The following is a 26,312-nucleotide window of genomic DNA, read 5'->3' as shown; positions in this document are numbered from 1 at the left end:
GGAGAAAAAGAATAATTGCGTGTGCACAAAGTGTGAATCCGTTCTTTCATCCCAAATGAGAAAAACTGAGCTTTGCATTTGAACCTGGTCCTGTTAACGTTTGATTTTATTTTATTTTCTGAAATAATTCAAATCGGACTGCAGTGAAGTAGACAGGAATTCACATTCTCGCCCAGCAGAGGTGGAAACACAAAAATTCCTCTTTCACTGCTCTGCCAGCTTCTGAGGTGGTTAATAAGTGTGTTTCCTTTTGAGTCTGAACAATCCCACACCTGCTGTTTTATGACAAAGCCAAAAGCCTTCATCCATCCACCCACAGAACAAACCCCGAAGAAAAACCACAGGTCAACCACAGTCATTTCGAGGGCTTTTCTGGAGGGTTTAGCGAACGCAATTTCGAGGATGTTTTTATGTTTAAAAAAAGGATCTTACTCTTCAACAGAAAGGTCGACCTCCTTAGAAATCCTTTCCATAATGTTGTCAGACACTTAGAATATTAATCTGAGTCTGTCAGCGGCAAAACGAGCACTTTTGTGAAGGTAAACACAAGCTGCACAGTTGTCCTATTAACTTACATTGTAGCTTGACACTGCCGACTGCATCTCTTAATACCAATGTCAAAGATTGTTGTTCCCATCAATCAAGTAGACACAAAAACATAGGAAAATACGGTCCAGGTAGAAAAAAAAATGGTAGTTACCCTTTAACTTAAAGTTAACATTTATTTATTGTTATAATCAATCGTCTTGGGTGGCGCTAATAGCCTCGGGAAGGAACTTTTGGTAGTTTTAGTTGTGCACCAGAAAACTCAGATTGGACAGATAGTCTAGCTAGCTGTCTGGATTTATTCTACAGAGATCTGAGGAGCAGTTAACCATAGTCCTCACAAATCCACCAGAGGTTAGAACACCAACACAGAGACAGAGGATGGTAACTGAGTCCTCCTGTGGAATTTCCGGCGGCAACAGAGCAATCCCGGAAGTGGAACGTCGTGGATATAGACTAGGTGCAGTTGTTCCTCCATTAGCAATGTCACTTAGCTTGTAAGCTCTGGTCATGTAGCAAAATATGGATAAAAAAAAAAAATAAAGACAGAAAGTGCGTCAGTAATTTAACATGAAAATGATAGAGTAAATGACAAAGCAAATGATGCATTTTCTTAAAGCAGCCAAAATACAGTGCAGGTGTTAGTACTTTTTGCAGTGTTTAACAATGTGACATGTCTTAGCCCATGTGACAGATGATGGTTTTGTGAAAGTGTTATGGGCTAAAAAAACTAAAACCAAATTCACCCTCTGCTTTTCAAAATATTCATCATAAACTCCAAAATAAAACCATTAATTAATTCAGTAGACTGCTTTTGCAAAATTAAAACGAGGAAAAAGAAAAATCACATTACAGCAGTATTTCTCCTCAGTAAATTCAACTCTGCATAGATTTAGTTTTTAAGACACACACAGGTAAGAACTTATAGAAACAGTACTATGAAGGGGGAGCGAGAAGAAGATGGACTGTTGTTTCCGGCGACGCCTCCTGCTGGGAGCTCCTGTCGGTGCCGAGCGTAGGAATCAGCAGAGAGGTCCTAGGGGTCATTCTGGGCTGTCACAGAGGCACTTCAAAAAAAAAAAAAATACAAAGTCAACAGTCGCATGGCAGAGTTTCTGCAGGTTTCACCAAGTCAAATGTAAGATTTTTTAAGACCATTATGAATGAAATTTAAGACCTTTATCAGAACATCAACTAAAGTGGGGTTTCCATCAACGTATTTTTATGCCCATTTTGAAGTATCGCATTAGAAAATGTTGATGGATACGGACAAATTTGCAAAAAAGCTTTTACGCTCGATTCAGGTGGTTTTTGCCTTTTTCGAAAACAGTTAATGCGCAAAAAGGGAGCTGGAAACAGCTTTGCCGAATAAGTCGTGACATAGCGAACATGTAACTCACATGACTATAGTCCCGGTATCCATCAGATGGGGGAAGGATCGGGAAATGGGTCCCATCCAGGGCGCTGTACACTTGTGGCACAAGGTGCGCGGTGGAGTTGCGGTGCGCTACAGCCTGGGCCTCAGCCACGTCGGGTAAATTGACGAATTGGTTCAACAGCATGAATCGTACGGCCCTGCACACCGCGTATACTCAGCGGTGAACGGTTGTCTCGCTGACACCAAATGTCTCTGCCACCACCCTGGATTCTGCCCAGGTGGCCAACTGGTCCAATGCTCCCTCTCTCCATTTAGCCAAAGAACTTAGCTTCTAAACTCTTTGATTTAGCAAGCGTACAACCACGCGTAACGTCAACTTGAGATGAAACTACGCTTTGCGTAGAGTAGTTTATTCGCTCTAAACCCGTGATGGAAACGCTTCTGGTTTGCATTTTATTTTTTTGCGACATTTTAAAAGTTCGCTTAAAATTCGCTTAACAATTAGATAAAAACATTAGCCTGGATGCCAGCCGAACTTAGCTCCGCCCACAACATTTGAGGTCGGGAAGTTCGGTCTGGACTTGATCCGTTGTGGAGCAACAATGCTCGAACCAGAGCTGTTCGGACCAATCAAATTGTCAGGGCGGGCTTTATACAATGATGGACAGATGATCAACAGTAACATAATCAACCACGTCACCAAAGAGCGCTTGGGTTGAATTCGTTTACAACAAAGATGGCCGCCGTCACGTCTGTTAGAGAAGATATTGACAGCGCATTCATTTTAAAAGAGGAACAGAGAACTACGATCACGGCATTTGCCGATCGGAAAGATGTTTTTGCCGTCCTTCTTACGGGATTCGGCATTTGTCAGCTGGCCACGATGCTCGCAAAGAAGACATACGTCACATACTCCGCTGCTCTGATTGGTTGTAGGTCTATCCGTTGCTCTGATTGGTCGTAGGGTCTATCTAATTGAGTGCAGAGGCATTTTTTTTCTTGGTTCGGCACGAACACGCCCCATAACCACAGCCCACCGGAGCAGTATCACACTCCTATTCTGACCAGAATCGGAGTATGACCACGTCAGGCTATGGAAACATGACTTAAGTCAACTAAATCCTGCTTTCCTATATCTTGCAGGAAATGAATTGTGGAAGCTACTCTCTTTCCTGTTTTTTGATTATGGAGATGTGATTTATAGGCACTCTGCGTCTTCAACGTTAAAACCCCTAGATTTGTTTATCACTCTGCACTTAGATTTATTACAGATGCAAGTTATAACGCTCACCACTGTCTTTTATATGATATGACTGGTTGGCCACCTCTTGAGAGGAGGCAAAATGCTCATTTGCTAGTGATCATCTGTATAGCACTTCTTACATTTCTTTCTTTCCCTTACATTTCCATCTTGTAAACTCCATATGTAAATCCATTTTCCACTTGGTCGGAATGGAAGGAATTGTAAGACCAAGACTGATTTCCCTGGAGTGAGCTCTCCGCCAGTTTCGGTTTAAAAAACAATTTAAATGCTACACTGTTTGTAAGGAAATAACGGAAGTAACAGATTAACCAGCTTTTAAGTGCTCATATTATGCTTTTTTGCCTTTTTCCCTTTCCTTTATTGTGTTATATATCTTTTTAGACACGTTATAGGTTTACAAAGTGAAAAAGCCTAAAGTCCCCCCCCAAAGGGACTTACCATCTCCAACAGAAAACACTGTTCACCAACTGCTCCAAACAGCTCTATTGTAGTCCAGCCTTTACTTCAGAGACAAACGTGGTCACTTTGTAACACACGTTATAATGCTCGCCTAGCTGCTAGCATGGTACACCCTCATACTCTGCTTCTGACTGGCTAGTAGTCCTTACCTAGGTACTGTCAGGGCACGCCCTCATACTCTGCTTCTGACTGGCTAGTAGTCCTTACCTAGGTACTGTCAGGGCACGCCCTCATACTCTGCTTCTGACTGGCTAGTAGTCCTTACCTAGGTAGTGTCAGGGCACGCCCTCATACTCTGCTTCTGACTGGCTAGTAGTCCTTACCTACCTACTGAGCATGTGCGACTCCCAATAAAGATGGAACAGAAGTGAGATGTCTCACTTTGTAGCTAAAACAGAGAGCTCAACACACAGGGTGAAAAGAGGAGCTGCAGCAATGTGCAGTACAACTAAAACATGGTGTTTTTTTTTTTTTTATTAAACCATGTAAACCTATTCGGATATAACCTCTAAATACAATTATGAACCTAAAAATGAGCATAATATGAGCACTTTAAAAGCTGCTTAGAAGGTTATTATTTCTTTGTTTACCAATGTTTGACACAATGGGCCCTATCTTGGACCCGACCCAAGTGTCTTTGCTAGTTTAAGACCGACGCAGTTGTCAGTTTCCCGTCCAGCGCCCGCGTCGTTTAAATAGCAAATGCACCTGCGCCCATCTGGGCGCCCATGGGCGTGCTGGTGTGTTCAGGTGTGTAGATGGCGTATTGCTATCTTGAGGCAGCGGGAAGTGATCGCACCATTGACCAACAAAAACCTGGTCTAAAGTCAATAATGCAGCATTTCATTGTGATTTGAATGCCTGCTTCACTTCGGGGAGTTTTGGTGGCATAGTGCGCGTGCCATATATGATCTGCTTGCAAGCTTTTACTTCACGCACGAACAGATCAGTTTTTTTTCTCCTGAAAATCTCTCCTTCATGCTTAGCAAATCCGCCACCATAATAGCAATTTGTACACGCCCTAAACGCACCTTGGATTGTAAAATAGGGCCCAAAGCCTGTGTGCTAAACTTCAACCCTATAATTACATTCTCAACAATTTTTATCACAGTAACCAGGCTTAAAAACAGGATTCAGGGACAAGTGTGTGCCTACCCAGGGAGGCGGTGCTGTATTGTGTCCGCTGCAGCGTGGCGTAGCTGGGCCGGTCTGACAGCAGAAGGCGCTGGGCCGGGGGGGGCGCTACTTCGCCGTTCCTCTGCAACGACGCACACCTGCGAAATGTCAAATCCAGCCTCGTCTGGATGTTACTGGAGCTGTGAGCGCGCTTAATGTCTACAGGGTGGTGAATCCCGGCTTTTCCGTTCACGAGCGGCACTTTGCAGTTATTATGGGCGTCGCGGCCCGGGAGGACGTTGGCGTTGGCCCTCCTCTCGTCTGGTGCCGCCGCGGTCAGCGTGCCATTGGAGAGGGACAGTTTGGATAAATTACTGCTTGCCAGCTTTCCCAGTTGTCCGTGGCTGTTCATACGCCGGTCTTGCCCCTTGATTGGTGACCCGGGAATGTCTTTCTTCATGAAACCAGGTTTGAAAAAAGACAAGAGGCTGTCGTGGCTGTGACCCTCCTGACCCCTCTGCCCCCTCCTGTCCTCCGGTTGAACATTGGCCATCTGTAACAAGTCCTTTTGTGTCCTGGCTGTCGATCCCGTCTGAACCTTGGTCCTTCTCAGTGTGGAATCTCTGCTTGGAGGTGCACTGTGGCTGATATGACCCAGTAGAATGGCCCCTCTGTGAAGCTGAAGCTGGAGGTCCAGGGTCCGGCCGTGGTCTTGCCTCGCTCTCTTAGACGACCGCTGCCTCAGAGAACCATCCTCCCTGGCTTTCAAATTGCTGCTGTTACTGACTCCCTGGCTCGTGTTTCTCTCCGTGCACGCTCTGCTCTGTCCCTCGGGTAATTTGGGGGAGTAACAAGAGTCAGAGCTGGGTCTGTCTGTATAACTAAGACTGCTACCGCTGGGTGAGCTGCAGTCCTGCCCCACTTCGAAGGCTCTTCCCTGGGCATTTATTTGTGGCGGGGTGGCCACCAGTGTTACGATAGGCTCTTTGGTACATCGTGGGCGGCGCCCAGACTCCAGGTACTCCACCAGTTCTCCAGGCTGGGTCTGGGCTGGGTGTCTAATGCGGTCCTTGGAGCCAAAAGACCAGCGCAGTGGCAGAACTTTGCTCAGAGTCTCCTTGGGCTTAGTTGGTGATCTCATGCTTAAACTCCGGCCCTGGCTCCCACGGACAAACGGCTTGGCTTCAAACCCATCTAGAGGAAAAGACATTACACCTTACTACTGCTACAGTTTACTTACAGTATGTCTGCTTTACCTTAAAAGTGTTTAAATGATGAAACACATGGTGGCTTTAATTGTGAAGCAAGATTGTTGATTTGAAAAACTTTTTTCGAATTTTTTTTAAGTCTACCTCCAGTAATCGGCACCACCCTCGGTGGGCGTTACTTTTATATATTATTTAACTGTGAAGAGGTAATAGAAAACATAATGCGCTTGTCTCAAACTTTAATCCTTGCTGTTACCACCAGTAACCAAAAATGTTGCCAAATCAACCGGGACTGAAATCATTATAACTTTAAATACTCGTTTTGCCCTTTGCAAACAATTGTAAGTGTTTTCTATATGCAGCAGTGTCAACAGGGGTGGGTCTAGAGGGGTGGTCTGGGGTGGCTCCCGCTCCCCCCCCTGAAATATGATTGCCTCCCCCCTGGTGCCCCCCCAATCCACTGGGCTATAGTGCTGTCAATCTGACAGATTTGATTTCCATTGGATCAGAGTACTTTGCTGCCTGTCTTTGGTAAATGGATATATACTTTAAACACACATTGAATGGAAACTGTGTTCTTTGTTGAAATGTTGAGGCCAGATTAGAAGTAGAAACATATTGAACTCACTGTAGAGCACTTGTTGCTGTAAGAAATAAATGGCACATTGTACTTCATTTCTGTTCTGTTTCCTTTCATCTGAAAACTGTGTACAGCAAGGTTTTCTTTTTACCTAGTTTATTGTAAGTGTATTTCAAATTCTTTTTTTATACGGTTCTGTGGAAAAAACCTTCCCAGTCCTTGTCACATAACCAATTAATGTTTCCATGATGACTATCCAAAGTTTTGTCTTAAGAGCCCATAGAAAATGTGTACTGTATTTGGATATACAATTTGTTGCAAATAAAAACAAGTAACATTATTAATGAATGTGATCTGTTTTCATTTAGCTAAATTACATTGTGTTGTTCTATCCGATCCAATATTTCCTATATTTCTAAGCTGATTTTCTATGCTGTATTCTGATAAAATCCCCTGGGCCCCCCCTGACTGATTATTGGTTCCCACTGTGCCACCCCACTTAAGAAAATCCTGGAATCACCCTTGAGTGTCAAGATAATTAAAACATACTACACATGCTGCTCCAGGTACCTACTTGTGTCAGCTGTTTTGGGGGGTTCATCTCCAAACACTGGCAGCTCAGGAGACTCTGGGGCCTGTGTGGGCCCCGGAGGTCCAGGGATGGCTCCACCTGACACCACGCTGCCCCTCTTACTGCCCCCCCCGAGCCGGACCAGCCAGTGGTCAGAAGTGGATGAGCTGGTGGAACCTGTAAAAAGGAGAAAAGTTTGGTTTTTTTTTGCATTTCAATTTATCCAAAAACAAGCCATGTGCAGCTATGAACATGTTCACAGAGAAACAGAAGGCCTCCCACCAAGGGAGTGTTTAGGGCCTGGATTCTTGGGCTATTAACCTCGTGAGACCGTCCTGATCTGGCGAGTTTTCTACTCCCAGATCAGTCTGGCATCTTGAGATAGAGAAAATTTGGAGCCGTTCGCCAAACGACCGACCAATTAGCGTTGGTTTTGAGGCGGGTTTAGGTGTGACGCAACGAGAAGTGACTGTTCAGTCTAAACAAGGTGGCGGCTTCTAGGATGAGAGGAGCGTAGCTATTGCACAAGTTTTATCCGAATTAGAAAGTATTCCTTCATTGAAAGAAGAGCAAAAAACGTTAAATATGGAATTCAGTCTAGACAAGAGAGTGTAATTAATGCTAGTGCTAGAGGCCAGAAAGGGTGATTATAATTATGTTTAATATGGAGCTTTTTATTTAAGTCTTTTGACTGTAGATTTGACATTTTTTAGACATCAAGGTCTTAATTTCAGCAAGGCACATAACAATGCATAAAAATGGTGGTTGAAAAACGTTTTTGCTCTTCTCCCGACGGTTTCGGCAAGAGTTTGATCTGATTGGTTGATTTGGCCCGTCTATCACCAACATAGGTGGTGATAGACAGATGGTTTATCCAATCAGCTAACCAGGATTTTCGCCTCTTCCCAAAAGTTCTCCAACGGAAAGTTCCCAGATGGATATGCCGAGCAAATGCGAAGCGATCCATCTGGCGGAGTCAGGTTAATGGGCTATAGCCACAGGTCTATTTTTCTTTTTTACTGCTAAAATATTTAATATAATTTATGAGCTCCTGACACAAAACACACACACGGCCAGGATTGAGTTACTATGGCTACGGAAATCTCCGTCTCCAGGTCATTTTGCCAATTGAGTGTAGTCTCGAATATAGTTTAAAGATAATGTTTTTGGCTTTGTTTGGCCTTTATTTGACGAGACAGCTGAAGACAGGAAAGGGAGGAGAGAGAGGGATGACATGCAGCAAAGGCCCGCAAATATCATTTAAAATGTTTTATATAGACAGACACACAGCTGACAACCTCGCAGGTGGATGCAGTAGACACAGGCTTGGACTTACTCTCTGCTAAGAGCAGACAGAGCTGTGACGGTTGAACGGACACACAAGCGGTTCCAGTACAGTGAATACATGCGTCCATACAATGCACTCAACATCCTAAGATCTATTGCTGTCCACGGAAACGGAAAGTATGTCCAAGCCTACATGCCTGCTTGTTGGTTAACAGCTAATGATCAGTTAACAAGGGTTGGCCTTCAGCTAACCCTAACCCTACATTACAGTGTGGCTCCAGATAGCTCCATGTTAACATTAATAGCCATATTTAACAGTTTAGCTAGCAACTCTAGTCAATAAATATTGTATTCTGTATTCTGTTTCTACTCAATAGACATACTCATATTTTTAACGTCACGAAATAATTTTAATCCTAATAAATCTAGACCGTAAACTGCTTTTCAGGTACATATTTCAATTTTTTAATGATTAGGACATGTACTTTGAATGTAAATAAGGTGCCAGAGTGCAACAACAAAAAAAAAAGCATCAAAATAGAGCTTCTTCCACTTTTTGAAGAAACGCAACCTGGCGTCACCCTGCAGTGGCCAATCATGTTAACAGGCCATCAGTTGGTTTGAGGCGGTGTGAGAGTCCCGTACAGGAAACAGGAAACATCACTGCCTCTATGGCTGCCACTTAATAGTTTTAAAACACAAAACACAAGCACTAAACTGCCCAGGAATTTGGGTAGCAGCTGACTGTTTCCTGAAACAACAAAGCACATTCCCTCCTTCTCTATTCTATTTCTCCGTGAAATGAAGTGGTCGGAAATGTGGAGATCTATAAACGATCTGATGGAAAACAATACAAATATAATGTCTACTTGTGCTACATTTGGGGGTTAAGGAACACAACAGGACGTCACACAAATGGGCCATTTAAAGCGCCCATATTATGCTCATTTTCAGGTTCATAATTGTATTTAAAGGTTATATCAGAATAGGTTTACATGGTTTAGTTTTCAAAAAACACCATATTTTTGTTGTACTATACATTGCTGCAGCTCCTCTTTTCACCCTGTGTGTTGAGCTCTCTGTTTTAGCTACAGAGTGAGACATCTCACTTCTGTTCTATCTTTGTTGGGAGACCCACATGCTCAGTAGCTAGGTAAGGATCACATCAGCTGGTCTGGTCAGTTACAAGGCAGGATTAGCCGGGAGACTTCTTCTAAACGAGGGAACACTTCCAACTTTGCGTGGAATACCTGCAGAACAGGGACATGGAAGTAGTTCTTTTGTAGATTATGGTGAACTAGTGTTTGTTGTAGCAGTGTTTTCCCATTGAGAACGAGGTAGCATGCTAGCGGTTAGCCACCTTGTTTTTCGGCTAGTGACGTAGAAAGCCGTGCAGATTTTGAACAGCTCACCCAGAAACTGAAGGCAGGATGTATTCAGAAGCCCGTATCTCACTTAAAACAGCATGGATGTTTTTTTTTTTTTCAAGTTTGTATGCGTGTGGAAGCACCAGAGACACAAAATAACTCCCCAAATCCCAGAAAAAGTGATTTTATCATAATATGGGCACTTTAAGTGTCACTCCCACCGCTGCACAACCCTGCAGTGAATCACAGGATTCACTGCAGTTTGCATTTCCTCAAATCTAGAAACGCCCCTGCTTTCCACAGCAATGTCTATTGCTTTCACAAAAATCACGGTGAGTCACGGAAAATGTTGCAATAATCACCCGATAACACCAGTACTTCCACCCATCTGCGAACACGCTCATTATGCTGAAACTGTGACAATGAATGCTTCGGTGACTCCTGGAAATGGGGACATGGAGACCTTTTCTTACAGCCGGTCAGATTTTCTCTGCTATCACTGACAACTACCTTCACCACCTTCATTTATGAGCTAAACCCCCGAAATGATCACAGAAAATGAACACTGATGCTGAAGAAAAGCATCACATCGAGCAATTCGGCAGCCTGAAATAGCAACGGGAAAACGAGGTGTTTGCAGGAAAAATTGTAAATAATGGTGTGAGGTGTAATGATGCTCCCAAAATCCCTTCCATTAATTCTTTACTTTGTCAAAAGGATGTAAGGCAGACTCCAGCTGCTCTAACCCCATCTCATCATAACAAGCCGCTACAGAGAGGATCTGAAAGGACTGACCGTTGACGGAGGAACTGGCAGACCAGAGGGGGATGGTGTTTCTTCTCTGATAGAAGAGGATGTAGGCTCCACGTGTGCACACCTCCGCCTCTGGCACCGGCTCAGCACTGCTGTCATCATAACTGTACCACTGGCCGTCCACCGAGTTCCTGCAGAAGGCTTCAATCACAAAGACAATGGGCAAATGTAAGTCTGGAGGAAAACAGAACCTGTTAAAACACCACTGATACATGTCAATACCAACTTGATACCGGGCGGTTCCTGAACTATACTTTTAAGAAAAAAAAAATCCAATTAGAGTCTTTTACTAACTTAAATTAGGCCAATGAGGTTGGGACCAGGGGAGAACTTGCTTGGACGCCAATAATCAATGTCCACAATCTGTCTGCATTTCGGTGCTGTGACCCATTTATTCTCCTGACGGCCTGCTCACCGTCGGACAAGCAATACAGTCCATTTCATTTTGTTTCCGGTTTCATTTTCTTTGCACACAAATCAAACCATGACATGCAAACCTGACACGGTGAAAAGCTGTATGCTTTCTCCTTTTCCCACACACCTGTGTGCCTTTGGCTGATTACCTTTAGGCCTTCCCAAAGGCAATGCTCCACCCAGTGCTCAAACATAAAACTGCAGATTAACCAATGTGGTATATAAACAAATCAAAATAAAGTGGTGTAATGGCTCCAACAATCCATTTGAAGTACATAAGTTACCATACACATTGCAATACAAATGTATTTTTTCCCCCAGCTACTTTACACCGATGCGACGCACGCTGTAGTCAAGCTTCTCAAAATACAACATCTCTGTGCGTAACATTAAGATTTTCCTCTGTGTCTCTAGGATGTGTAACATAAGACAGCCAATCACAAACATTATTAAATCTTGGTAGAAACGCGCTGCGTGCTTATTGGCTCACTGACACTGATGAGATGTACTCCTTTAGGCAATTTGGTATTGAATGATGAGGCATTTTTTCGATACTTGATACTATGGAGGCAATTCAAGCGGTGACAAAAAAGTATCCAAGTTAGGTATGACTAATTTGGTCGTAGGTTGTTATACACCTTCTGTAATAAAACATCTAAATGCAAAATCCTATCAGATAGGGGACCCTGGGACAAAATCTTAATAAATTGGGGTCTGTGGTCTAACTCTAAAAAAAGTTTAGGAACCACTGATCTACAGTTCATGCTACCCCTGGGGCAAGTCATGCGTATACATAAAATCAACCACCATTGTTATGCATTGTTATACGCCTTGCTGAAATTAAGACCTTGATGTCTAAAAAATGTCCTAAAGTCGAAAGACTTAAATAAAAAGCTCCATATTAAACATCATTATAATCACCCTTTCTGGCATCTAGCACTAGCATTAATTACACTCTCTTGTCTTGACTGAATGCCATATTTATTATGTTAAAAACTCCCCCAGCTGTAAGGCTGATCCTATTCTAAGATAATTTTTTGGGGCATTTTTGCCTTTAATTGATAGGACAATTGTAGACATGAAAAGGGTAGAAAGAGAGAGGGGGAATACGTGCATCAAAGGCCCGAGCTGCCGCGGTAAGGACTGAGCCTTGGTAGATGGGACTCACGCTCTTCCAGGTGAGCTACAAGGGCGCCCCAGGCTGAGCATATTCTAAATCTCTTCTCAGAGCTAAGTTATATCTTAACAATATGATGTAATTGTTTTTTTTTTATTCTCAACTTCTATTTTTTATCTAACTTTTATTCCTTTCCGAAAGGTGCCATGTAAATAGTTAATTATTGAAGTTATTATTATCATTATAACTACAGGTCTTTACTCAGAAGCTGTCAGTTAGTCAGACCTGTGTAATGTCCGCCGTGCATTCCTCCGTGGTGGTTGCACACGGCATACAGATCGTACAGGAAGTCGGGAGGAGTCAGGTCAGGTCGCCGCGGCTGTTTCCAGCCAGGCTGCAGAGGGGGCTGATGGGAGCCGTGGCTGCGGCTCACCATGTGAGGCGTCATGTCCAGGCCCGCCAGGGGGAAGTGCACCAACGTGGTGAGCTTGTTCCGCCGCTCGCCCACCTGCCTGAAGCGCTTCAGGTGCAGGATAAGGATATCCGGCAGCGTCCACAGGCTCATCTTCACCATGCCCTGCTGCAGCTGCTTACAGTGGGGGCACTTCCAGGCATCGTCTGGGGCAAGCTGGCGGGGGAAAAGTAGACAAAATGGACAGAAATGAACAGAATTGTCTCTGCCAGACAGAGGCTGCATTTACATTAAAGGAATACTCCACCGTTTGTTGAAATAGTTCTTATCAAGGTCTACCCTGGCTGTAGATAGGTGGGCCAACACATTTTTTTGTCTCAGTGCAAGTAATTAGGTTGTTTGTTTTGTCTTTTGTTGGCTCACTTTTACTCACAACATGCTAACCGGCAACATAGGATTCCATTCACTACGCTAAGCTAACTAGCGGCGGCACTGCAGGTGTTGCGCTGGACTAAAACAATGTATGCAAAAAAAAAATGCGTTGGCCCACCTATCTACAGCTAGGGGAGAGACCGTGATAAGCCCTATTTCAACAAACGGTGGCTTATCCCTTTAAGGCTGCACAATTAATCGCAAATGTATCGAAATCACAAAATGGACTAGTGCAATATCCAAATCGCAGGGGTGGGGGCAGTATTTGTTAATGGCCAAATATGTGTCAAACCATTCTGAATGTATAAGTAAGTATTGTGGTGCTACAGAGACGTCCCAGTCTACAAATTGTATCCTACAGACTAAAGAAAAAATCTTTGTTTGGTACACATTCTCGCAAATATCCCACTATAATCTTTTTAATTTCTTTTAATTTTAATAAATTCAATGAAAATTAGAATAATGATACAAAAAGGATCATTCCCTCCAATATCGTGAATCATATTGCAATTGCAACATCAGCCAAAATAATCCCATTTAGATATTTTCCTCTTATAGTGCAGCCCAATTTCATTGCGTTTTGGTTTAAAAACTAAAATCTTTTGCTACGTTTACACCTCGCCTTCACACTGCTGTGGTGTTTCTGAGCCCCTAAACCGGAAACATTTGGAAACACTTCTGACGGGGTTGCAAACGGAGACCTTTGGCAACACCGACACTGACGCCAAGGTTTTGCCGCCTGATTGGGTCATGATGTCTCGTTCTCTGAGAATAATGCTGCGTTCCAGACACATTTTTTAGCCCTTAAGTTACGACTTCAAGTCACGACTCATGACTTGGTAGCGTTCCAGGCAAAGTCACGACAAACCCTTCTAGCTAGCGTTAGCTAGTGGCTACCTAACGTTGATGTTAGCTAGCGCTAGCTGATACTGGCGATTTCTAGTCGGCAACATATTTTGGCCTTCATTTAATAAACATAACCTGTAGTAGTACACAATCGTATGTGTATTGTTTTGATTACAATGTGCGGAATTATATATATACTTTACGTTACCTATTTATTTCTATTTCTCACCGTTAATCACCACCATTGTTGTTTATGTGTGTGTGACGTCAAAAACTGTAACTGGGAGTACAACCATCTGGTACCAGTTCACGGGTAGTAATGCTGCGTTCCAGGCAACCCGTAACTCGTGTTTTCACAACCTTCTACAGTCTGATAGGCAGTCAAACCCATAACTCACTACGCGTGAACTGGTACCAGATGGTTGTACTCCCAGTTACAGTTTTTGACGTCACACACACATAAACAACAATGGTGGTGATTAACGGTGAGAAATAGAAATAAATAGACATAAATAGGCAACGTAAAGTAACATAGATAGCTAACGTCAACGTTAGGTAGCCGCTAGCTAACACGAGCTAGAAGGGTTTGTGGTGACTTTGCCTTGAACGCTACCAAGTCGTGACTTGAAGTCGTAACTTACGGGCTAAAAACTGTGTCTGGAATGCAGCATGAGTTATGGGTCTGACTGCCGTTTCCTGGGGAGAAAGTTGTGACAACACGGGTTACGTGTTGCCTGGAACGTGCCCTAAGCTACCAAGGTTGGGCGGTGCTGCTTCCTGTTTACCCCGGCACAGAATGTTGATGAGATATTTTGGTTCTGGTGTGTTCGCTCTAGTAGATTCTTCTACTAGAGCTTTTGGCCTTAAACTTAAAACGTAGCAATGTAAATGTAGCCAGAGCTTCTTCTACTCTACCTCTGCCTGATAAATCTAAATCTGAACCTCCTTCTTTATTCCATGTACTCATATCCTTGTAAATGGTGTCTGAATGAACCTTAGAAATTCACAGAACTGATCAGCTTTACTTGGAACAGGAAGTACATTTGGAAGCTGTTGCCATGGCTACTACTTTAGTTCACTTTCCCTGCCTCTCTCTGACTACTACCATCTTACTCGACACTCTGCAGCGGGGAGTCGTTGCATTCATCAAGGTCATTAATTATCAACAAAGTTATTCATTATTAATTGTTGGTGAAGTGTTTCTCGGAGGTACTTAGTTAATTTTTTCATAAACTGTTCACACAGTCTGCACAACAGATTTCTGTGTCGACTCTTTCAAAATTCCTGAACTTTATCAACCACCACCAGAACTCTACGTACTGTATTTTGCACGTTTACATACTATTGTGAAAAATGTTAAATTTGCATTCAAACCCTAACACAAAATTACCCTAAATTAGACTGAAACTCGCTAAGTATGGCTGCCCTCTTTTAGTCAATTAGTCGGCTAATCTGTAGGTTTGGTCTCACGCCAGGAACACACCGCACGCTGAAGCGCTGCGAATAGCCATGAAGCGTACATTCGTGCCTGATCGTGCGCCTGGTTGTTCATACAAGACGCGCAATTCTCCGCGCCGGAGAAAAAGATGCAGAAAAATGACTTTATTTATACAAACTGTGCAAAACAACGCGTCTTCTTATTAAAAGTGCAACTCAAATTGCGTTTTATCTTAAATAACAAAAATTAAAGCTGTAGCGCGTAGTTTCTGTCTCCCCCATGAGGAATTCGAAGTAATGACAACAAAACTGTCGGCGCGTCCACATGATACAAGTCTTCTGTGATCGCGCACCACCCCCTCCCCTCTCCTCCACGCAGTTACTAGTAGCCAAGGAGGACACGGAAGTTTAAAAAAACATGATGGACTCTTCAGAAGAGGTAACTATCTTCACTGAATTTTCAGCGCAGGAAAGTCGCCAGACGACACAATCTTCTGAACATACAGAGAGCTGATCGTTTTTTGTGGCATTTTAGGCCTTTATTAGATAGGACAGCTGTAGACTTGAAAGGGGAGACAGGGGGAACGACATGCAGCAAAGGGCCACAGGTGGGAATCAAACCCGTGACCACTGCGTCGAGGACTAAGCCTCCGTATATGGGCGCACACTCTACCAGGTGAGCAACCCAGGCGCCCAAAGCTGATAGTCTTAATTAGCTTTGTAGCAACTCTGTAGCAAAGTTACGGACGTTTGTTAATATCAAAAAGTTACGCACTAAAACTTTAAATAAAAAATGAATAATTAGTGGTTAGATCAGTTGGTAGAGCAGGCGCACATGTTTAGAGGTTGACTCCTCGACGCGGCGGCTGCATGTTCGACTCTGACCTGCGGCTTTTTTGCTGCATGTCATATCCCTTCTCTCTCTCCTTTCATGTCTTCATCTGGCATGAAATGCCCCAAAAAATAATAATAAAAAAAAATCTCTTCAAAAGGAATAACCCAAGAAGACGTAGTGACGTCTGAGGTCAAACAAGTGAAATCTAAAGTAGATCATGCCCTAGGCAGGTCAAAAAATTGCATTGCGATTCATTTTTGTTGTTGTAATCTTTTCACATTTATATAAACTTTTTAATCAATGCATAGTTACATCCCTATTGATAAGTCATGTTTTATTCTTTGCCCATGCTGAATGACTTATTTCCAAGAAACGTATGAGCACATCTCTGGTAAACACAAGATTTAAAGCGGTGCATGGTTCTTTGTGAAGAAACTCAGTTTTACAGATGAAGTGTCTCTTCATCACCTATACATGTGCTATGGGCAACTAAAGGATACATGAGCAGCTAAGGTTGGTTCATTTAGACTGAAATGTGGATTAGTTGGCCCACGGGAGTTAAATACAGACTGTCAGCAGTGCAATCGTGTTCCTGCAGCACCACTAGGTGGTGACACAAGATAACAACAGCAGAACACATCACAGCCAGTCACAGTCAGCACAACAGCAATGTGAGGCCCTGACACACCACGGTGCTACTTTTCCAGTCAGGTACTAATGAAGAAAAGAGGGCACAATGAGATGCTGTAATTAAAACAGCTCCAGTCAAACCTCAAACAAATGAAAAGGATGTGGAAAACATGATTGTTTCATGTATTCATTTGAGGAACGTTTGGCCCGGTTTCCTGATCAATCTTACAAGCTTTTAAGCTTAAGAAGATTGGCAAAATGGATTTTAGGGTATTTTACTTTTTGTTAGTTGATTGTGATTTGAGATCATCTTACGCTTACGATGCTTTTGGTTAAAGTATTTTTAATAGACAATATGACCTCATACATACAACTTTGTCTTATTAAAATAATCAAAACATTCTAACTCTCCCATCACGTTAAATACGGACGCTTGGTCATGTGCCTTTGGCGTTTGTTATTCACGCTGAAAGTCTCCTTTAGCGTCGGGACTCTTGGCATCACTTTTGGCGCACTGGGTCAGGACGCACTGACTGACATGCGGCACAACAACGGGACAGTTAGGTTTAGGAAAAGATCCTGGGTGGGGTTAGAAAACGTAGGTTTCAGTGACACCCGGGACACGAATGGGACCCAAAACCCCGGGTCTCCTAGGTGAAAGTCCTGTGTTAAAAGGAGTTTTTCCTCGCCACTGTTGCACTAAATGCTTTCTCTCGGGGGAATTACTGGAATTGTTGGGTCTTTGTAAATTATAGAGTGTGGTCTAGACCTACTCTATCTGTAAAGTGTCTTGAGATAACTCTTGTTATGACTTGATACCATAAATAAAATTGAATTGAATTGTTGTTTGACCGTCACCCAAGTTTGTGCGGTTTGTCCCGCCTTTCTTTTGGCCGATCTGTTCAGCTTGAAAACGAGAGTGAGGATGGCAAACAAACTGTGAGAGGCACACACAAGGCTCCTTCAGTTTTTCATCTCATCTGATCAACCCAATACACATAAGAGCTGTCAAAACTGGCCAGAAAGGATGTTTTGATTGTTCCTTCTAAAAAACACACAGGTTTGAACGACTGTAATGAATATTTTTGCACATTATAACCATAAGATGGCCGTGTCTCCGGCCGGTGCTTATCCCGGAATACTGTGTTGACTAGCCAGACCTTCCTTTGCAGCACTGTGGAGGAAGGTCTGGCAAAGGGAGACTCGTATTAACATGACTTTAGGTAGGATTAATTAGACAGTAGTCTATATCCTCGACGTTCCACTTCTGGGATTGCTCCGGTGCCGCAGGAAATTCCTCCGGATGCATGTCTTTTCACTGATGTCTGTTTCCTTCCTCTTCCTTTGTGTTGTTATTCTAAACTCCGGTGGGTTTGTCTATGGTTAACTGCTCCTCAGATCTCTGCAGGGTAAATCCAGACAGCTAGCTAGACTATCTGTCCAATCTTTAGTTTTCTGTTGCACGACTAACACAACTTCTGAACGTACACATGTTCCACCAAAACAAGTTCCTTCCTGAGGCTATTTAGCAGCAGCTCCGTGCGGAGCTTAGCGCTGCCCAAGACGATTGTGATTTGTTCCGCAGCGATGGGGAGGAAGGTCTGGCAAAGCGAGACTAATTAGAACAGAGACTCAGTGTCGGGGAACATGACTCTAAATGGAGCCCCTGGTTGTTGCAGGTATCAAACGATAACAGACTACCTGTTCCTCTTTGGTGTAGAGCTGGAAGCACTCGTCCAAGGTGCAGCTGTACTGCTGGATGTGCTGCTGCTGCTGATTCCTCACGCTGTCTGCATCCTTCACCACCTCCTCCTGAATGTTACCAAACAGGCTGCGGCCCAGAACACACAGACAGGTGCTTTATTTAAGTTTATTTCATTTATTTGGTACAGAGCCCCTAAAGGGACACGGGGAAACTTTCTTTTTAGGAACTCATGCTCGTGAGAAACCAATCTAAGGCTAGCAAAATTGTGCTAACGAAGTACTGCTAACGTCATGTGGCTTTTTAATTGAAAAGTTTATTGTGTGCACGTGATAAAGAAATTTCCCCATGTCCCTTTAGGGGCTCCTAATATAGCACTTTAAAAGGTAAACAAGTTTTGCACCAAAGTGCTTCACAAAGACTGATAAAAAAGGTAGTTTTAGAAAATTCCTAGTAGGAATATATGGTTTTTTTATAACTGATAGACGCATCGCAAAAGGCGCAAGACACTCAGAGATTATTGTTGTTGGTTAAAAGAAATTATCAGTAGAAACGTTATAATGTAGCTGTCCTTCTCTTTTGAGTGCTGCCTTTTATATTCAATTTAATGTTCAATTTGTTCAATAAAAGAATGTTGGGATGTGGCCAGGTTGGCTCAGTGGGTAGAGCAGGCGCACATGTACTGAGAGGTTTATGCCTCGACGCAGAGGTCCAGGGTTAGAAGCCGACCTGTGACGATTTCCTGCATGTCTTCCCCCTCTCTCTCTGCCCTTTCTCACCTAGCTGTGCTGTCAAATTAAAGGCTGAAAAGCCCAAAAAATAATCTTAAAGAAAGAATGATGGGAATGATTTCCTTCATTTGTTTTAAATTCAACAAGCACTTTGTTGTATTTTAGCAGAATTCTGGAAGCCGCAGAAATATGTTTATTCATTGCAAGTAATATCGTAATCGCCATATTCAACAACATTATTGCATATCTTCCTGATATCGTGCAGCCCTAATTGCTGAAGTAAAAAGACAGCGTACTGACCAGTCTTTGATTCTGTGCTCCCACTCGATGATGAGCTTCACATGCGGAGGTCCTCCTGAGCAGCAGAGCTTCAGAGCTCTGAAAGACATGAAAAAGGTGGAGGGTCATCCAGTGCAGAGGAACGAGCAGGGGCGTCGGACTGGGGGGAAATGTGAGGAGGGCCCAAAAAGATGCTAGAATGAATAGCTGTGGATGTGGGGAGAGGCGCATAGAAAATGCCTTTCTACAGGGCCCAGAATTTTGTGCTACGTCTCTGGGAACAAGCATGGACCATGCTTTCGGAAATTTGCTACACTTTCAAGTTTTGAGACATTTACAGTACATTTATTGCACTGACAACCTCATTAGAATCATTAGAGTGCACTTACTTTTTTTTTCTTCATTTATTTTGTTTATTTGACAGGGACAGTGCTCATTAATCAACAGCACCGTTACTGTAAATGAGCCAGAGTTAGCTCAGAAGGCTAATTTTGATCGGTTGTTCCTGGCCTAGTTTTAAAATGGCAACCTAAAGAAGAAAAAATACAATAAAATGTCATAAAGCTATTGCGTAGTTTCTGCCTCCCCCATGAGGAATTCTAAGTAATCACGCAGTTACTAGTAGCCAAGTAGGACACGGAGGATTAAAAAACCATGATGGACTCTGCAGAAGAAGTCATTAACTATCACTCAAGTTTCTGTCGCCGGACGCCACAATCTTCTGAACATAGTCATACTGAGAAATCTAGAGAGAGTTGTGTGGAGCCGGTAGTCTTAATTAGCTTGGGAGCAACTCATTTGGCAACGGCTTGAATGTAACAGACGTTCATTCATATCAAAAAGTTACGCACTAAAGCTTTTATACAGTCGGCACGTAAAAGCAACATACACAGACCGACATTCAAACAGGCACAGTGCACAACAACAAGTAACGAACACAACACATCAGACGGCAAGCGACAAAACAAGATAAATCTGCCTCCCGGAGGGCTGAACGATTTATCGTTTTCAGATCGAAATCACAATTTGTAAGAATTAGCTAATCGTGGCGTATTGTGTGCATTCGATTAATCAAATGTGAATTATTTAGTTTAATTTTTGGTGTAACATTTGGTTTAACATTATTTATCCCTCTTTTTATTATTATATTTACTGTTTTTTTACTTGTGACAGATTTTTTTTTTTTTTTTTTTTTTACAGTTTGGTATTAGTACTTATACTTAAGTAAAGGATCTGAATACTGCTGCCAAGCAGGCAGGCAGCAAAAGTCAACCGGCAGTCAGCAGTCTAATGTGCACATATCTGGTTATCAATAAGCCAGTTCTTCAGCTGACCAGTAAAAGAACGAGAAGTATTTACTTCTCTTATCTGCATTGGCAACATATCCCAGTCTTTAGATGCCGTTACAGAGAGCGTTCTTTGACCAAAAGCACTTCTTCGAGTGGGAATGATACAGTCCCCTCTTGTGCTACCTCACAAGATTGATGCTTTTTAACCACTAGGTGTCAGCATGACCTCAGCTCAAACTCAAAAAGTGACAGAGCGGTTGCAGTTGCTGCTCCACCACTGTGGATCCAGCTGCCGTTAGATATCAGATGTGCTTCCTTCCTATTTCTGGTTTTAAATCTAATCATCGTCGTTGTGATGTTCCTATTTGTGTTTTCATTCTCACTTTCATTTTTACAGTTAATGTTCTTTTATACAGCCCCTTAGTGCATTTTTTGTACAACACTTTGGTCAGCATAAGCTGTGTTTAAATGTGCTCTGGAATTAAACTTTACTACTTACACACACAGTCCTTGGGGATTTAGTTAGTTGGTGGATGTTTAGGTAAAAAAATGTACAATAGGCTACAGTACAATATAAAGGTACCGTAATTCCTCAAATAAAAACCGGCAGTCAATTAAACGCCAGGCCTCTGATAGTGACCGGGGACGTGGTCAACACGGACAACTAAAGGCTATATATTATTGCGATATCGATATTCATTTCGATATTGTATATGTTGGTTTTTAAAGATGCGAAAAATAGGTTTGTTGTATTGCCTGTTGCGTGGTTTACCACCGTTCAAAACGTTTTGCATAGTGCATTAGCCTGTGGAACAGCTGTTGGCTTAAAGCCAAAGTATTTCCAAGTTACAGAGGAGAATTACTTTGGACCACTAAAGTTTCCTCTTCAATCTCTGTTATTTTGTCTTGTCCCTGAGCAACACTCATTTTCGTACTTTTGTGTTCTTTCTTTTGCTCCACTGACTCCCTTAGCTCTCTCTCTCTTTAGGTCCTTTCTTTTCTTTCACTTCTCTGATTCGTTCCGTTTTGTTGTCTCTATCTGTTACTTCACTTTAACTGTCACTCTGTCGAAATATGCACACACGTCACGTGGTACGCTAAATAGGGTTGGTCACGTAGTGGACCCGTGCGCTGACGTGCACTAACATGTGCACGTGGCACGGTAACTGGCCAATGAAACATGATGATTATTGCGTTTTAAGCTCTAAATCAAACACAACTAAGCCACACAGCCAACGGATGGGACACAGCGCTCCACAAAATAAACTAAATATTAGATACTTATCACAACACTTTCAATATAATATTGCGCAACGTGATATCACGATAATGACATTGAGTTGACATGTCATCCACCCTTACTTCAAAGGTCAAGCATTTGCTAATTTGGTGTGGCGACGTCAGGCTATGAACGAACGCATGTCCATAATCAATGTCACAGCAATCCATCCAAGATTTCACTAAAGATCACAAATGTCAACCTCATGGTGGCGCTAGAGGAAAAGGCAGGGAATCACCAACGTTGGTATGATTCATCCTCTGGGGAACATGAATGGCTGCACAAAATTTCATGTCAATCTATCCAAAAACGGCTGAGATATACTTCAGTATGGACCAAAGTGGTGGACTGACCCACACACATTTCCATCCATAAGTACATACTACGGATTATGTCAACATGAGACACACCGTAATTGCCCACAGACACAGACAGAGGCTGATAGGAGTGAGCAAAGTAGACTAAAACACTTGCACTGGTACATTCTCTAACTGTTTGATGTGGGTTGACTTGAGGAGAGAGCACATTTCTGAATCATTGGAGTTCAAACACTACCATTACATTAGTTTCTAGGATACAGTTTGCTGCACATTTGCCTTTCAAAGGATTTCAAAAGCATTTGCCCCCATCTGCACCATTCAATGAATGAATAAACTGTTCGTACTGTAGCAACGACACAACTGGAAGTCCTTTTAAGACTTTGCCAAAAAAGGCCCCTTTGGAAACAGCAATTCACTTCTGCAAGTGGAAGCCATCAGACGCGCATTTGTGAAAAAGGGATAAAATGTACTGCACATTTCAGTCAATGCTGTAAAATCAGGCCTAATGAACTACATGAAAAGAAGATAAAACATTGGACATAACTTTTAAGAGTCATTTTAGTGTGTGCCACATGTGTTTTTCTGTCAAAATGTCTTCAGAAACTGGCTGCCTGCCTGTAGTTGTAGCCTTTCTCAGGAAAAACCTTTATTAGATTAGAGAGATTAGATTTAAATTGCATTAAAATTGATTACATTAGATCACATTTGAAAGAGCCTGTGGGAACATTGGATCATTTCAGCGCTGAAATGTTTGGACCATCATTCCAGTTATTCTACAACAAAAGAACACATTTAGATGATCTAATAAAAGAAGAATGAAGTGTCCAGGCAGCCAGTCAGCTCCAATGATAACAGTCACTCTGAGCTGCGTGTTTACAGTGTTTGCACCTGCAGGAATATATATTTGCCTGGTAAAACATGGAGGATATACTGTACGTTCATGTGTTGAAAATCTAGAAATGTGTCCAGAAATAATCCTGTCAGACACACTTGCATCAGGACCCTTTAACCCTGCAACTACCGATCGATTAATCTGCCGATTATTTTCTTGATTCATCGATTCATCGTTTGTTCTATAAAATGTCAGAAAATAATGTCCCTCCCATCCTAGATTCGTAAAGTACAATGTGATATCTTTAAATGTCTTGTTTTGTCCAAAACCTAAAAATATTCAGTTTGATATAATATAAAAACAGAAAAGAGCAGGACATCTCCACATTTGAGAGGCATAAAAACAGCACTTTCTGCCTTTTTTTGCATGAAATTTAATTTTAACGATCAATCGGTTATCAGAATAGTTGGTGATTATTTTTCCGTCAACTGACTAATCGATTAGTTGACAAATCGTTGCAGCGCCACATGAATGGTCATTCACTTTGACACGGCCCAACAGACAGCCCAAAGCTGCAGAGGAGGATTCAGGATCAGCTGAGCGCGAGCGTGTCTGCGATCGGTCCTCCAAACCACCAGAAATAACTCGGCGACCCCCTCACCTGTCGACGGCGGGGTGGTAGAGCGGCCGCCCGTCCTGGGGAGACAGGTAGCTGTAGAACACGGATCCTCCCACCACACGGATGTTGAACAGCACTCTGGTATTCTGGAAGAGAGACACAACAAAAACCACTGTAAATCCACAGGCAGGGCATCAGGGTATATTTCTGCTTGTCATAACAACGTTATTAACTTTCAGGACTTTACATCTCCCACATGTCCTCTCCTAAAATACTACACGTTTTAATTACCATATTTTCCCTAAATATAACACTTGAAATACTGTCTGTCTCAAAATGTGGGGTTGTCTTATATTTTCAGGGAATTTTTTTGTATTTTTTTTTTGGAGTTTGCAAGTATAACAGTGATAATTATTTGTACACTCACATATGTCTGTACACATAATGCATTACGATGAATATGTAGGCCACATGTATGCAAATATGTGCATATTTATACAGCTACTATACATATACAGAAGAAAGAAGAAATAAAATATTAAGAAAAGAAGAAAAAAAAGGGGGAAAAACACACACAAAAAACAAATCATGAGGTCTTTAAGACACGAAGAAGCTTTGGGGGCAAATGGTGACTTCCACTCCAACAATATCCTATACGTGCTGGGTCTTGACTTTTTAAATGTTGACATACATTAACAACAGCAGATGGCGCCAAACAGCGAGCCACCAGGCAGCGAGGATGGCGCGCCGGTGGAAACCAGAGCATGGGAGCGACGATAGTCACAGTGATGGTAAACATTACACCTGCATTACATCAGCATGTTTACATTGTCAATATGAGCATGTTAGTATGCGTTAGCATTTAGCTCAAAGCCCCTCTGTGCTTAAGTACAGTCTCTAACGACTTACATAACATCTTGTTATGGTCTAAAAGGAGCACTGCCACCACACACTGATCCACCAACACAAGTTATGAGCAAACGTAGCTGCTTGTAGTTTTCTGCTGTCATTCATCCATCATGATTTTGCAAATATCTAAAAATTGAGGTATTTCTGTACTTACAGGTACCCTTTTTTTAGTATGTTCCCTTAAGAGTACAGTATTGTTTTCTTAAGAGGCGGAACTGTACCTTTTGACTAATTTGAGGGTACAAATTAAAAGAGAAGGGTACACAATTGACTTTTAAAAGGCTACCTCTCCTGCGAAAAACGGTACTTCAGTGTTTGAGTGATGTGATAGTTTCATGATGGCGAAATGAGAATGCATAGCTCAGGCTTTCAAAGAAGCAGCAGCAACATTTCTCGTGACTTTAGCTGCGATAAGTCAAAATGACTGCTTAGTTTGGAGACCTCAGACCATAAAACTGTGAGCTGAAACGGTTTTATGAATCCAATATGTGTGTGTGCAAAAGAAGCCTGCCTACCATAGTAGAGTTTCATATGGTTTGTGTGAGTACTGACGTGTCCCTTTTGATAAAAGCAGAGAACGTGCAGTTTTCCAGACAGCAAATCAAGTTGGTTTTTGTACATACAAAAGCCTCTTTCAGGCTATAGGTTCAGCAATTATTTCACCATCGTTCTCTGTCGCAAAAAGGTACAACAACCTCCGTCTTCCCATCATGCAACCTGGCAGGTCCTGGAGCACTTTAGGCCTCATCCAATTCACCAAAGAATAAACAGGTTGAGTGGTTGGCCTTCTGCAGCAAAGAATGATTTCAAACTTTTAACTACTTAGAACAGAAAATGACGTTGCACATCTAGAATTTGAGAAACACTGCTTTAAGGTATGACTGAAATAACCCAGTGCTGAGTATTTTCAAAATTTCTCCAGTCAAATGAAACCTGCCTTTGATCCTTTTTGTATGCTGATAGAGAAAAAAAATATATAATTTGTATGGTTTTGCTTGCAGCCAATCACCGCAAGCGTCACTTGGTTTAATGGGACATATGGTATTGGTATCGCAATGAAAAAGAAAATCAGTGTTTACAGCCAACACTTTTAAAACACTTGACTAACATTTCCTGTGTTGACATTTTAGTGACATTTATTTGTTGCTGTCCACTCGTACTCAATCAGCTCTTGGACAGCTGTTCAAATTTATGTAAAACATGCTGAATTGGGAGTGGGTTTATAGAAACTCTGGCACATTTTGACTCTCTCAGGGCTAACTTTATTTCACAAGTTTGCTGTGAACAGGCTAAAGCAACACAGAGACAGAGGAGAACAAAGTAGGCCATCGTGAAATTTAGGCAAAGACCTGCACCTGACAGCTCACAGCAGTTCAGCTTGAATAAACGTATAGCACCTCAACATAAAGCACAGTGCTTGAGTTCTGTCTGCATTCAAAGTATTATTTAACAGAAGAAGAAAATATTCATAAACCCGTAGATGATCAGAGTGGACTGGAAAGCCAAGTGGCGAATAAAAAAGAAAGAACACATTTCTTTTTGTCTCCCGTTGAAGCCTGCTTATATTACTCTGAGATCTGCTTAGATTGGAGGTGCTTCAGGAGTGAAGGAGCGCTTTGCAAAAAATGAAATTGATTTTC

The 26,312-nt window shown here is 42.3% G+C and overlaps 1 protein-coding gene across 1 annotated transcript in view; it reads right to left on the bottom strand.

Moving 5' to 3' along the window:
- Positions 1-1,205: 1,205 nt before the first annotated feature.
- The window catches only part of usp43b (ubiquitin specific peptidase 43b), a 113,513-nt gene continuing 88,406 nt past the window's right edge, over positions 1,206-26,312 (bottom strand). The window contains exons 9-16 of the mRNA XM_028599787.1: positions 23,806-23,909; positions 19,446-19,523; positions 18,414-18,543; positions 12,406-12,748; positions 10,572-10,730; positions 7,126-7,299; positions 4,803-5,957; positions 1,206-1,613 (exon numbers count right to left, since the gene is read on the bottom strand). Of these exons, the coding sequence (XP_028455588.1) occupies positions 1,603-1,613; positions 4,803-5,957; positions 7,126-7,299; positions 10,572-10,730; positions 12,406-12,748; positions 18,414-18,543; positions 19,446-19,523; positions 23,806-23,909 (2,154 nt within the window). The 3' untranslated portion in view covers positions 1,206-1,602. The remainder of the gene's footprint in view (positions 1,614-4,802; positions 5,958-7,125; positions 7,300-10,571; positions 10,731-12,405; positions 12,749-18,413; positions 18,544-19,445; positions 19,524-23,805; positions 23,910-26,312) is intronic.

This window comes from Perca flavescens, chromosome 15, assembly GCF_004354835.1.
Source record: "Perca flavescens isolate YP-PL-M2 chromosome 15, PFLA_1.0, whole genome shotgun sequence".
NCBI lineage: Eukaryota > Metazoa > Chordata > Actinopteri > Perciformes > Percidae > Perca > Perca flavescens.
Note: the sequence above shows the minus strand (reverse complement) of the source record. Positions and strands in the feature narration are given on the sequence as shown.